The 15,110-nt window shown below is 39.5% G+C and overlaps 1 protein-coding gene across 2 annotated transcripts in view; it reads left to right on the top strand.

Annotated features, from left to right (window-relative positions):
* The window catches only part of kcnh1a (potassium voltage-gated channel, subfamily H (eag-related), member 1a), a 39,649-nt gene that overhangs the window by 19,233 nt on the left and 5,306 nt on the right, over positions 1-15,110 (top strand). For both annotated transcript variants that reach the window (XM_027278301.1, XM_027278303.1), the window contains 5 exons: positions 1,068-1,225; positions 2,758-3,029; positions 7,247-7,446; positions 8,613-8,865; positions 12,576-12,772. In XM_027278301.1, coding sequence (XP_027134102.1) covers positions 1,068-1,225; positions 2,758-3,029; positions 7,247-7,446; positions 8,613-8,865; positions 12,576-12,772 — 1,080 coding nt within the window. The remainder of the gene's footprint in view (positions 1-1,067; positions 1,226-2,757; positions 3,030-7,246; positions 7,447-8,612; positions 8,866-12,575; positions 12,773-15,110) is intronic.

Here is a 15,110-nt window from a genome sequence, read left to right as displayed (position 1 = left end):
AGCGAAGTTGGCACGAGTCACGAAACACAAGCAACATAAGGACACGCGTAGAGGTAGAAAGGAAAGTATAAGAATAATAAATGACAAAAGTTTGAATCTGCAGCTGAACTAAAACAAAACAAACACTAGGACCATACTCTGAATATATGCAACAGTTGTGTATATAAGACAACACTTCACTTCAACCCACCATTTAGTATTTAGCGCAATAAATGGTTTCCAATCTGCACTAGAGGTCGTCTAAGCTTCACAAGGCCTTCTAGAATTTCTGTGAAGAAAATTCTAATGAAATTATTTCATTTTATTTTTGAATTTATTTATTTATTTCCATAAAGTTAAAAAAATGAGACGATAAGAGGTGAAGCTCTGAACACAAGTTATGTTCACAGAGTCTTTGCTTTCTGTGAAACAGCCTCATCTCTGCATTAGAAAAGTACACACTAAAAACAACAGGTAATAGGTCATCGGTAATAGAACAAATCAAATCATCAGAAAGAATAGTATATATGATTAAAACTAAAATGCATGAGTCAGAAAAAGAATTGTAGAAAAATTCAGGAGAACTCACACAAAATAATCTGCCCTAAATTTATCCAAACAGTACTGTACTGTATTGTTTTGCATTGAATATAATATGCAATAAAATATGTCACTTAGTCACTCGATGATAGAAAAGGTTGGGAGACAATGTTTAATAAGACACAATAATGTAGTTGTAAGCAGATATAAGTACTTAACTCATCCGTCGAGTCTGGTGTATAACCAGATAATGAATAATAATATAGTAAAACAGCTGAAATGTCTTCAGAGGACAAGTTATAATGTGTAATACATTATGTGTATGTATCACATGTGTTAAATGTTTTATAGTGCTTATGAAAGCTGCGTCAGGGGACTTAAAGTTGATATTGTGAATTAAAGAGACACCATCTTGGTTTTATTAATATAAAATTTACTTTAAATCACAAACTGTCAACAAAACATTTTAACTTTAACTTAAAAGTTAAAAAACTAAACTATGAATTATTCCGTTCCTGACGTCTGCCTTTCTCTCGCTCCTGTTTCAGGGGATCAGCAGTCTGTTCAGCTCACTGAAAGTGGTCCGGCTTCTCCGTCTGGGTCGGGTTGCCCGTAAACTGGATCACTACATCGAGTATGGGGCGGCCGTACTGGTCCTGCTGGTGTGTGTTTTTGGACTGGCTGCTCACTGGTTGGCCTGCATTTGGTATGTTCATTACATGACGTGCACTGCCATTACAACATATAAAAAACATGTCACATCTTCCAGCATATAAATTATATAACACACGTTCTTCCATCACTAATAGCACAGCCAATGAATATAATGAGGGCATTGATTAAGCTAATTAATGAATTAATTAGCGGTTAGTTTTTGTCAACATGCTTGTTTTCACACAACAGAGCTGTATGTTTTCCGTAACTTAAAGCCACATTAAGTTATATAGCGGTTTCAAGAGAATTAGTTTTTCCTCATTAATATGCAAATTTATGGAGCGCGGGCCTCCAAAGTCTAATCAGATCATCTACTCTACAGGGAGCAAGTGTGGTGAAAGCATTAAGTTTCCATCATGTGTTTTGCTTGATTTATTTTGTTTATGTGACTGTCTAAACACACACACACACACGAAGAGAGACCGAATGCAGATGCCATCATGACAACTTAATGTCCTGCATACATAAAAACATGCAAACTATGTTTCATAGACGGTCCTTTTATGTTTATATTAGGCCATATTTCCAACTTAGATTTCGAATATGTTGTCATGTGGTTCACAAACTGTCAGGAGCCCACAAGAGGCTCCGAGCAATATCATAAACAATGTGTACTATAGCCCAGACAGTATAATCAAACCAGACTCGGGTACCAATAAAAATAGCTCCTGTATCATTTCCCTTAGTGTGGTTTCTTTGGTTGCCATGGTCACACGCCGAGCTGCAGTGTCAAGTTGTGAAAAGTTCAACCATCATCAGCCATGATCACTAGGGTCATCATGTTACTCAAAATTCAGTTTATTTTATGGGGTTTAAGAAATACTGTTGAATTTGAACTCCTCCTAAAAATTATGAGGATACTTCTTAGAAACATGCATCCTGTGATGTGCCGACACAACTGATATGAGTATTACCTTTTGAATGTTTACCTTATCAGTATAAACCCCCCAAAAAAACACAGAAAGGAGGGAGAGGAAAGTAAACAGTGATTCCTGTATCGTCAAATTCACCTCATTTATATTCTGAAGGTTTGTTTTTAATCCTCCAAGAAGCTCGATAGCGCAGAGGTTTCATATATAAATAGTGAACTCACCCCGGAGTACTCTGTCTGTAAACAATTACACAAACAGAAAAAAAGAGCAGGTCAAAGATTTCCCTCATCATGCATCCTGTGAAACATCTCTACATTTTGTACAGACATTCAGGGTTCCCAGAGGATGAACCCTACTGATTTGGCTGACTTTCCATCTAGCACCTCAATGAGGCTCACATTTGTGGTTTTTGAGTGAAAAGTTTGATATTTCATATGAAATTTGGTACAGACACTCATGAATTATAATACTTTTCATCCCCTGAAGCACTGCTGTCAGCCGCACAGAGTTGCAAGCATGGCTGTAGAAGTACTCTTGATTTAAACTTACAAAGTTTGCCACAAATTTTTCAGTTCCTCGCTACAGCTGTTCAATAAATTCACCATTTTTTAAATGTATTTCTTGTATTCGTGGACTATTTCTGCCTCTCCAGGTACAGCATCGGTGATTATGAGGTCATCGATGAAGAAACCAACATTGTGCGAATGGACAGCTGGCTCTACATCCTGGCTGAGACTGTCGGCACGCCGTACAGGTTCAACGCGAGTGGCTCAGGGAAGTGGGAGGGCGGGCCAAACAAGCACTCCGTCTACATCACCTCCTTGTACTTCACCATGACCAGCCTAACAAGCATAGGCTTCGGTAACATCGCCCCGACGACGGATGGAGAGAAAATCTTTGCCGTGGCCATGATGATGATCGGATGTGAGTGGAGGCGTTTTATCTTCCATTGAGTGTAGCAGATACATGAAACATGAGCAGCTTAACTATGCTCTTTAAAGCCACAGCCCGCTGATGTAGGTGAATAAATGAATTATGAATGGAGGCATCAAAGTTCAGAAAACACAACTTTACAAATGATTAGCCGAGCAACTTTTCTAACTCTACTGTAGCTCAGAATATGCCGCGCAGGTTGCAGTGCCAGATCTTCTGGCTTCATTTTTATTTAATTTACATTATCATAAACACAAGTGTTCTCACTTCCTACTATTGCTTTAACAAAAGGGTGCACATGAAAGCCCCTGTTCAGGCTCATAGCACATGTCAGTTCAGGCTACAAATGTCAGTTTTTGTTATCACTGTTATCACAACTGATGAAACGAACTAACTAAAGATGATGTGCGTCGACATGTGACTTCTCAATGAGGATTTAAGGAGGGAATGTGGATGTGGCTGCATTTTTATTCTGAACTTGTGACATGCATTTGTGAATTCAGAAAAGACATTTTAAAAGAAAAAAAAACACAATTTCCGTAGTGACTGAGTGCCCGTCAAAGCAACGTAATTTTTAGTTGAACCAAGAATTATGACAATTTAGTCTGTAGCAAGCTTTAAGAGCTTTCCAATAGCTCTTTATATACAAGTCTGATATGCATATACAAGATGTTTAATATCAGTAAACTGTTTTGTTCTTTGCAAATACAAACTAATTCTGAATTTGATGCCTGCAACATACTTCAGAAATAGGACAGGGACGACAAAAGACGGAAAGGTTGTTGGAATAATCCAAAAATGACATGTTAACAGGTAACAGGTCATCGTATGACGACCTGAAGATGATAATCGTGTATGACAATGGCATCCTAGAAAGTCTCGTCTCATTGTTGACAAGCAGGGCAAGGTATGAAAACTGATGTGTATATAGTCCAACCGTTTAAGGACAATCCATAATCTAAATTAAAAGATTCAGAGAATCTGGAGAAACCAACATTGATTCCTTAGGTGGCATTGCAGTAAAAATCAACATTGTACAGAGGATATTACTACATCGGCCTAGGAACATTTTGGAAAACCAGACACCAACAGCGTCCAGAGACACCAGTGATCTCTAAGCTCATCTGAGACGGGCTGACAGGATGGAGAATCATGCTGTGGTCTGACAAGTCCAAATACGTATTGGAAATCATGACTGCTGTGTCCTTTGGACTAAATTTGTGTTTTACAAAGCATCCCAACTTTCTTTTTTTTTGGAATCACAGTTGTATAATCCGGAAAAAAATGAAATGCCACGGAGCCTCGCTGTGCTGCTTTCTGGTGCGACTGAGTCGTACAGCTCAACCCAGCTGTCATCCATGCGTGTCAGTTTTTCTAGGCAATTTTCCTGTCGCCATAATTTCTGTCGAGATGATTTTCTGGGTCTGGTACAGGTCGATGGCCTCCCTCTTTTCAGTCTCACAAAGATCTGATTGTCTCTATTGTCAATGGAGATGTGAGCAGGTTTTAAGCACGCTACTGCATCACTGTTGGAACCAGGACAGCGGCTTGTGGAAATACTGTAATTATAGAGCACTGTGGTTAGTAAAACTGCAGTGGAGGAGAACACAATACACACAGTATAGATACAGTGTGTGTGAATGTAAAATTTAAAAAAAGCTCTAATGAGTTTTAGATTGTTTTCAAAAAAAGGTGTACAGGAGCTCATTACCTCCGTCTGCTGTGTGATATTATGCTAAATTATTGAGATAGTGTGGCGATGAAATGCCTCAGAAAAAAAGAAAACACTGTGATGGGTAAAAAATGACATGAATGTTACGTCTGTTCAAGCCACCTATTGTGGTTTACGCACAGGAGTAGCCACTTTCTCTGCAGACGATTTATAATTTAGTCAAGAAACCATAACTAACAAAACAATTTAAGAAAGAGGCAGACTTTCACAGTGCGCCTTTTCTTTCCCACATCTCGATATGAAACATTCATGAGCTTTCTCCTGCTCGCGTGGCTCATAATACAGTGTACAGTGCGGTGCCATTACGTGTGACTGCACTCAGAGAGTGCAACACCTCGAAGCAATAACTGACACCGTCGGATCAATTTAGCACAGTGTTCCCTCCCGATCCCTCTGCAATCACTCCTCACCTCCGTTGTACTTTTCAGCCACAGTCTCAACCCCGAGGCAAGAGGTTGATTGTCGCCCCACTCTCTCTCTACTTTGTCGGCTGTTCAGGTTTATGAAAACACTCTCGGGGGGGAGGGAAACTCGCAAAAACTCATCTGCAGACTTGTCTAAATTTTTCTTTGTGCGATGCAAATCATCATAAAGCGTGAATATCTTAAAAACCAGACAGCCTCAGGAGGATTGTTGTAGATGCAATCTACTGTAGTCCGTGGCTGTTCTCTATGAAATATGGATGCCCTGATACTGTTCTATTTTTGCTACCAGCACTGGATCGGTGCTGGCAGTAGAAGATCACAGTGTGACGAGGGATTTGGGGGGTGGCATGGGGAAGAGGGGCACTATACATATGCCCTGTTTCTATAGCAACCGTGGGCCTGGGGCTTGAGTTTACTGCCTTTTAACTACCTTCAAACAAGCCAGCTGTTGGATGCCGAGCAACGCTGCGACGAAAGTTGTGTACGTCAGCAAGTACAGAGCGATGTTGGGGACCAGACGAAGCATCATTCCACAGGGGCCGATTGAGTTTCCTTTGTTGCAGCATTTTTCTGCTCACAGAGAAGTGAGCGCCGACCATCTGCACTCAAGCTCGGGGTGGGGGGGTAGCAGTCATCCCAAAAACTTTGGCTACTTCAACAAGAGATGATTGTCAAGTCATCTCAGATTTAATAGGCTTTTTTTTAAAAAAAACAAACCCTTTCTTGATCTGTTGACTTGTTCCCATTGCTGCCTGCAAATGTGCAGCACAGATAATATGTTGCAAACAAAAGAGCGTTTTCTTTGTGTTCAGGCGATATGTGTGTCATGCTATCCTGCATCGCTTGATAACGTGACTGTGCGAGTGATTGATGCTGATGAAAGGATGAAAGTTGGTGGTTATCCTCGCCCTTGAGGACTTCTGAGCACTTTTTAATTAGCATTATTCCCCGCGCAGTTTTTCAACACTTTGATTGTGTGCAAACACGCGCACACACAAACTAACACACACACACACACACACAGGTTACTGTCATCATCTGAGGATAATTGAAATGTGTGGCTGGCATGTTTCCTCTCCGTCCCTTCTAGCAGGGCTAATTAGGGCTCCATTGCCAAGAGAACACTACACACACACAGAGCAGACATCTGATGGCTTTGATCCACACACACGCTCCAGCTGTTGCACCAGTTCAACTACCAAACCACCTCCGAGATGTACTGCTGTACTCCTTCTGTTCCTTTTCTTCAATTCGTCTATCACAAGACAAGTAGAGGAAAAAATATACTTGCAAAACTGTAATTATAGTTTTCCCTTTTGGCAAGAGTTTCGACGATTATATTTGGGGGTAATGATGAGTCATAATTGTTAATTTCCCACATGATTGATTCAAGCACTTACCACATGAAATGATTAAATCTTAAAAACACATTTTGTCATAATGTGAGTATATAAAAGCCACCAGTGTCTTCAGAAATTAAGCTTTAAACATTTAAGCTCAAATTTTATGTCACTGTAAGCCAGAGTTTTGTGTCCTTAAAGCAAGATTTGGAGATTTTTGTGTCTTTGTAAAGCAGGTATTTGATATTTTAATGTCCTCATAAACCAGGTAGTGGAGTTTTTGATGTCCTTGTACACCAAGATTGGAGATTTTTATGTTTTCGTTTTTGTGTGTGTGCTTGTAAGTATAGTTTTTTTTAGGTAATCCTAAAATCTGCTGCAATATTATGTGACCTTGGGTGTATAAGCCTCTTTCAAATCTTTCAAAACCCCCAGGATAATCTCAGAAATGAATCCCTAAAACAAATGTCATGGCCAGTGCCTATCAGATCCATAAATGGAAGATTGTTTGCTCATAAGGTCTATGCAAACACCTAAAAACTTTAATATTTAATATTCATATTCAATTAGTATTCAAGATATTGCTTCACCAGCAAAGGGCTTAAAAAATTCTCCCATTGCAGAGTGTTCCGAGCCGACACTTCAAACTTTCTGTTGACTTTTCCTAAATTAAACTTCTCCCTTTTTAAACTTTTGTGTGTGTTTTCACAGCCCTTCTTTACGCCACCATCTTTGGTAACGTGACAACAATCTTCCAGCAGATGTACGCCAACACGAACCGTTACCACGAGATGCTTAACAGTGTACGAGACTTCCTCAAGCTGTACCAGGTGCCCAAGGGCTTGAGCGAAAGAGTTATGGACTACATTGCCTCCACCTGGTCCATGTCACGGGGCATAGACACCGAAAAGGTACGTCACGCGTACGTCTATTCATCAACTAGACCACTTTGCTTTTTGGGTTTTATAGTGCGTCACCTGACTTCCTTAAGGTCGTTTTTTAAAACAACAATTTTAGTCCTGGGTTTCTTCTGGTACAATTGCAGATGTGCTTCAAACTTGGCAAGAATATGAGCTGTAAGAATCTCACGAGAATTTCCATCAAGACGCAACCCCATTTCCAGCCTTTGTGCAAAGCTATACCAGCTGCTGATTGTAGCTTCATATTTAAACAGACAGACGGGAAAGTAGTATTAAACCTCTCGTCAACAGCGGTGTGGTGTTCATGGCACAGTAATGAACAGTTACTACCAGCCGTCCTGATAAATTCAGGTGATGCTAAAATGATTTGAGTGAGTGGAAATTAAACATTTAAAGCTGGAAGCAGATAGACTGAACTGGTGCCACTTTGATTAATCTGAAGCCAGAAAGCCTGTGCAAAATCCAATCACTGACAAAGTTGTGTTATTACAACATAAATCAAAAACATAACTTCTAATAAGACAGGGATTCTTTTTTCACCAGGCCAACTTGTGAGCCCCTGAGGATAATCTGCACTTATCTACTTATTGTGTCCTCTTTATATTTTAAGCTCGCGCTGCATCTATATATTATTTATTTGTCTGGCTTCAGGCCACACTAAAGGGTCTAAAAATGGCACATAATCCCTCTCCGCTTGACATTCATCTTCAAAGAGATTTGTTTTAAAGGCAGAGCCGTGCGACGGCCTGGCATCCTGTTGATTAGGTGTACTTGAACAACATGCTGCCACTCAGTGACACTCAGCAGAGAGGCGGCTGGACTCTGAGCTCATAACAGCTTCCATGTGAAACTCCAAAACAGAATAATAGTATAATTCATACTGGACATACTCCAGTGAAATATTTCAAACGAAAAGCATCTGTATTTTTTCCGCTCAGCCAAGTCTTGGATGTTCAATAATACTGAAATCAGGCTACTCAATATCAACCTGACAAATGTGAGGTGTCCGCACAGGTAGGGATGCAGCAATTAAGGGATTTCAATATTTACCGCAGTTTAAATGTCATGGTTTTGTAACCGTAGACAGTCAATGAAGTCAAAATCATTCAGCCTTCCTTTGAGCCACAGCTCTTCTCTCTACTTTTGTTTCTATCCAGGTGTTGCAGATTTGTCCGAAAGACATGAGAGCGGATATTTGTGTTCATCTCAACCGGAAGGTTTTTAAAGAGCACCCGGCTTTCCGGCTGGCCAGCGATGGGTGTCTCAGAGCGCTGGCCATGGAGTTTCAGACCATCCACTGTGCCCCTGGCGACCTGATCTACCACGCTGGTGAGAGCGTGGACAGCCTCTGCTTCGTGGTGTCGGGATCGCTGGAGGTCATTCAGGATGACGAGGTTGTGGCAATTTTAGGTGAGTTAAACACAATTCACCATTCCTGATATTTATCTTTTCACCAACTCACAACATTCAAGGCCTCCCATTCCCCAAACTGTTGAAGGACCTGCCCCAGATATGCCAATTTTTTTCCAACCAGAATATAAAGTTAAAAAAAAACTAACCAAAGATCTGATATGCAGATTTGCTGCTACCTATCTGACATGACAGTGATGACAACAGAAAAACATTTCAAACTCGCCTCCAGCACTGTTCAGACATAAAAGGCTTTGCATCATACATTAGTAACAAACTGTTTTTGTTAGAAGTTGTTAAATGTCCTGTTAGTTTCTTTCTGTATCGCCACACTTAACAAACAGCTTCTGATGATGTCTGCTGAGTCATAAAGTCAAGGAGTAGTAAAGTGAGTAAAGGATTCCGACAATCTGATGAAAATTTCTAGAAATAAACTGATATTGTGTGTTTTCAGGCCTCCAACAGTACTTCAGTACTGAGCTTTACTTCCACCTACATATAAGTCTAATTAATCTGACGTCATTTTCTAGGTTTATTTATTGTTTGTTTATTTATTTATTGTTTACTGTTTACTGAAACAGCAAAAAAAGTGAAAAATGTCTGTCACAATTTCCAAAGTGACGTCTTCAAACTACTACAAACTACATGTTACAATTCAAAACCCAATGATCTTTAATTTACTATCATATATAACAGAAAATCTCACAACTGAGAAACTGGAGCCAGCTAATATTTGGCATTTTTACTTAATTACTGAATTGATTATTAGTTAATTTTATTTAGATTAAGGGGGTAACAAATCAGGAGGGAGAAGATAACTGTTACATTAATGGAGATTTGTACAATTTTGAAAATCTATGTAAGTTTTTTTATAGGGACTATAACATATTTGATTTGTGCTGTATACAGCATCGACCATATTTATAGCATATACATTTATTCCACAGCATTTGTAGCCTAAGCAAGTTTGCAATGTCTTTAGATGTGTCTTACAAAGACACAGACAAAACATCACAAAACACAAACAATGACTCAAGAATTATTTATTATTTTTCACATTTTTGAATTCCATTTATTATAAATGATGAAAACAGTTCAGCCTTGAGTGATATGCTTGACCTCTAACCTTTCTGGGTTATCTCTGATCCTTAAGTCCTCCAAAAACACATAAATATGGCTGTCAGTGTATGAAGATCAATAATCTTGTGTCCAAGACATATGGCTCGATCTTCATCTATTACTGGAGGGAGCTTTGCCAATTTTCTGCTGGTTAGATGAAACTTTTTAAGTAAAGGTCTCCAGGGGTCCAAAATATTATACCTGATCCCAAATTGGCCCCAACGTGAATATATTTTCAAAAAATAAAAAGATATGACCCGTATAGATCCGAGGATAATTAGGCCCAATTTAAAATGCAACCCAAACAGACTCTCATAAAGAGACAACACTAACTTCAGCAGCAGAAGTCCCAAGCAGTCAGCAGTGATATAATAATGATGTGAATATTGGACTTTAGCCAGGGAGCGAGAACCTAGACTCAGAATGAATTATATTTCTCTGTAATTGCTGGATGTGTAAATAAGCAACTCTTTGTGTTACGGGATTTTTTTAAAGAAAAACCCTTGAATGAGGAAGACTGGATTCAAAGCATCAAAGTTTAAGTTGAATTTATTATTCTTGCACAAAAAGGAGCGTTTAACAGTGCAGCACACAAAAGGGGTTAGAGAGAAAAGGCTCCCTGAGGAGCTCTAACAGTTGGTTCTTATACTCGGACACCTCCCCACTGACAATTTCCTTTTTTGGTTTTCTGCTCAGTAATGAACATTATGTTTCTTGTCCAAAATGACACTTCCCTTAACCTGTCTCTCTTGTCCTTGAACTATTTTTATAATTATCTCTCCCTGCCAGCCTCAGTAAACACGTGCCAGATAAGGGAAGTGGAGACATGCAAAAAACAGAAAACACACACACTCTCTATAAGAGTTAAAACGCCTGCACCCCAGTTTAATCCTAATAACACTTTGTGATGATATGACAATGTTGTGTTGATAACTTGTTTCTGCTGACCCAAAAACATCACTTATTGCAGATATAATATCTGTGAATCAAAATCCAAATAGCAGTTTTCATTCAATAACATACATTCTTTTACACAGGCAGCTGATTTCCTGAGATATTTTCTCCCCCAGTGATTAGATTATGATTTAACACACACACACACACCCAGTATTTGCACCCCGTCTGACTCCATGAAGAAAACCCTAGTAACCCACCCCTAATGCATATTGATAAGGAATGAACAAGACCAATAGCTTTGACATTTCTGATACTTGAGTCCAGTTTCTCTTTCATTGCATTTTGATGTGATGTGCATTTTGATGTGATCCAATGACAGTTGTTTTTCCCTGCGTATGCTGCTCTGGTTTAAATCCCAGCAGCAGAGTATTTTCTTTCTTAAACTTCCTCCTTTTAATTTGCCAAATGATTGATTCAGTAAATAATGGATGGCTTGCTCTGGCAGGCCCATTGACACCAATCAATATACTGTCAGGCTACCATTGACCCGGATGGAGGCTGTAATGGAGCCTGAAGTGATAAACAAGTTACCACTATGAATCAAATTTTCATTAGCCTAATGGCTCTGAAGAACAGAAACAACATGTAATGTACACCTGCCAACAACACTGAACATCTCATCTAATCCTCTGGTACTGTTTGACTTCTCATCCCTCAGACTACAGTAGCTTTAGATGTTAGTAGTGTTGTATTAGCTGTTTGAAGACAGCTTTTGACCCTGCGCTTTAAAGAAATATCCATGATATTGTAGTTTAGTGATACTTTATAAATCAGTTGTAAGAACTTTCAGTTTGACAGGTTGTAAAATAACATAACTCATCTAGCAAATTATAAATCATTAATTTATAATTAAATTAGTTATAGCTTTTAAACCCTTTTATGAAATGTTACTTATTAAACTTGAATGACTTTTAATAGCATGAGCTGACAGGTGTAAAATAGGACACCCCAAACATTGCCTTTGTCAACGCGTTAACCACCAGGTGCAGTGATACATAAAATGTAAGATTCAGAGGGAAAGAAATGTCCTCTCCATGTGGTTTATTTATTATGCTGTATAAAGGACAGGCAGTTCTGTTATATAGTAAAACTACAAACATGCAGTTTGCATAGACGGGAAATCCTCCCTTGATTGGTTCAAATGTTTGAACACTTATTTCTAGGAAAAGACTGCAGACGATCTGGACCAAAGTCCATTTATTCATGGAGTATTATAATTGCATTATTATCAAATACAAAGTTAACACTTTACTTCAACCTCCCTGTTTAGTGTTAAGATTTAATAAATGGCTCATAACACACTTTAATGTAGTTGTAATTATTACTGAGAATGGGGTTAAAGTCAAGTGTTTTACTCACAAAACAACATGCAGCAAACCCACCCCTGCCTCTACTCATCTGCAAAAGGGATTTCTCACAACCTGGCAACCTCAAATTTGTTCTCATAAAGGTTTATCTGACCTATGAAGCATGAGTAAATGATTAATCAACAGTTATTAAAGCTATTTGTTACAGCTCACACGTCCTTTATAAAAGATGCCTTATTAGAAAGTGGTACCAAACTAACAAGTCATTTATTTCTGCAGATATTTTAGAAGAGTTACCTGGTTTTAAACAGCGTCCTCTCTCTGCAGGTAAGGGAGACGTATTTGGGGATGTCTTCTGGAAGGAGGTGACTCTCGCTCAGGCCTGCGCCAACGTCCGGGCACTGACCTACTGCGACCTCCACGTCATTAAACGCGATGCTCTGCAGAAGGTGCTGGAGTTCTACACGGCGTTTTCCAACCACTTCTCGAGAAATCTGTTGCTCACTTACAACCTGCGAAAGAGGGTGAGTTTAGGTTTTTGGGCCTTTACACACTACTACTTCTCTTCGGGTCTCTTGTTTTATACGAATATATACAGTAGTTATATGTAGAAATTCCCAGTAACATTTTTCTTGACACTTAGAAACTGACAACATCATCGTAAATGTGACACTCACTCCGAAGATTAACACTCCAACTCTTCAAAAACTGAACACGGGGACACTTCTGGTTACCATGGTTGCACCAAGCACGACTTGGTCAGAAATACAACAGAAGAGCAGCTGCTGTTTCTGATGCAATCTGATTCCATGCTGCACGTTTTCCCACGCAACAGCAGGACACAGTAAAAGTTGGTTACCTTGCTGAGGTGTTAGACGTGTTCAGCCTGTCACACCTGCACCGTGGCGCCTTCTTCAACTTCCGTTCAGTCACTGCACTGTTTAAAACTGCTTTATGCATAGCCATAGAATCTGGACATTGTATCCGTGACGTCAAATGTAGGTTTCTGAAGAGCCGTTGTGAAGCTCACAGTGTGGTGAGCTCTTGCAGCCACCATCTTGGCAGTCCTGCCTCCCGTCTAATCTAAACTCAAGGAGCTGCAGTGTTTGGCACCTCCACGTTGGCTTCACTTCACAGCCACGGAGGCTGCCTGGTTGCTTGGTTTTTATAGGCACGTTTTTGAAGGACATTTGCAGTCTCTGTCAGATACTTACTGTGGCCTCTTACGGATAAAAGTTTAATCGTTTTATCGTGAAGGAGCAGCAGCAGCAGGAAATATTAGCAGTAACTTAATACAGCTCTGAATAATACAGCATTAGACAGTCAAAAATGGATGGAAGGTATTTAAAATTTAGCAGGGGGATGGTGTAAACAATGGAAACGATTATATTGAAAGATAATTACTGACTGAAACGTGTGATTTCATCAAAACCTTATGGAAGATTTGGGTTAGGGTTACACATTCTGAAAGAGTTTTTCTTCCATGTTGTTTGTCTGCTCCTCAAAATATAGTTACATTTGATTTCCAGCTTCTCTTGACCTCTTTTGAAACTCTTCCTACCGGTCATCCTATACTGAAATGAGAACATCCATCATTCGGTTTTTATTTGGAGTCATAATTGCTGTAGTGCTTCTGCACTTTGCTTCCCAGAGATCCCATAATAATCTGTGTGGGCGAGTACACTGGCTCTGTTTAGCCGCAGTGGATGCTCATGTTAAAGGTACAGTTTGACATTTTGCAAAATAAGCTTAGTTGCTTTTTCTGCTGTAAGCTCCAGGAGAAGATTGCTGAACCGCTCTTCGACTCGCTCATGTATGTTCCACAGCTAAACAACACGTACTAAACTTTATAACGACAAAAACAAAACACAGTTCCATTAAAACAGCCACCATATCTTAAAGCCACTCCCACATCCTTCATTCAGAAACGAACAGCTGTGATCAACAACTCAAGTGTAGCTACCAATCATTACCTCGTTCATAATAAGGTTAGCCTGCCCAAGAGAGTGCGAGTGAGATTGAATCGCCTGCATATGAAGAGGCAATCTCATCTGCTGCATTAAATTCACCAGGGTCCCGTACTTTCTGAACGTATAGTGTGTGAGATGGAATGAACAAGGAGCCGTTGGGATGAAGCTTGTGAGGTTGTGTTTTCGACTTGGGAAATCCAGAACACGACATGTTCAGCATTCGAGTGGTTTAAGTTTAAATAGCAGTGTTGCTATGAGACTGAGAAGAGAGAGAAAAAAAAGGGATGTTGTCTGATCTCTTGAAAAATGATGGATGATCGTGTGCTTCAGTGTCATGCCAGAGAAAAAGATAAAGACAGATGAGACAAACAGTTTGGTGTTCAAACACTCTACTCTTCTCGTGAAGCAGACGATGTATTATTCATTTGACTTTTCTAAAAAACCTTTCAGTTTTTTGGTAAATTTGGGAATATGCACTTATTCCCTTTCTTGCCGAGAGTTTGATGGGAAGTAGAGTTAGACCAATATACCAGCCAGTAGTCGCTGATTGCAGATTTATTGGCATAAGAAAACAGAAGATTGCAGTACAGAAATGCCAAACTAGGTTGGAAACAGGGAAGCTACAAGCTGCAGAGTGACTTCCTAGAGTCTTGTCGTCACTGTCACTGCCAGTTTGTGTTTCTTGGATTGAAGATGTACTGTAACATGTGAGTTAGTGAACAATAGAGGTGCTGGTGGATAGCTAGGCTAGCAGTTTCCCCGTTTCCAGACGATGAATAAAATTATATCATGAATTACATGCCTAAAACATGGAGCAACACTTGTTCAGTTCTTACATAGATCTGTTGACTGTTGCTGTTTTAATGTCATCCATAGAACTTTAAGGACTTCT

This window comes from Larimichthys crocea, chromosome III, assembly GCF_000972845.2.
Source record: "Larimichthys crocea isolate SSNF chromosome III, L_crocea_2.0, whole genome shotgun sequence".
NCBI lineage: Eukaryota > Metazoa > Chordata > Actinopteri > Sciaenidae > Larimichthys > Larimichthys crocea.
The sequence above is the reverse complement of the archived record's forward strand: the minus strand, read 5'-3'. Positions and strand labels throughout refer to the sequence as shown.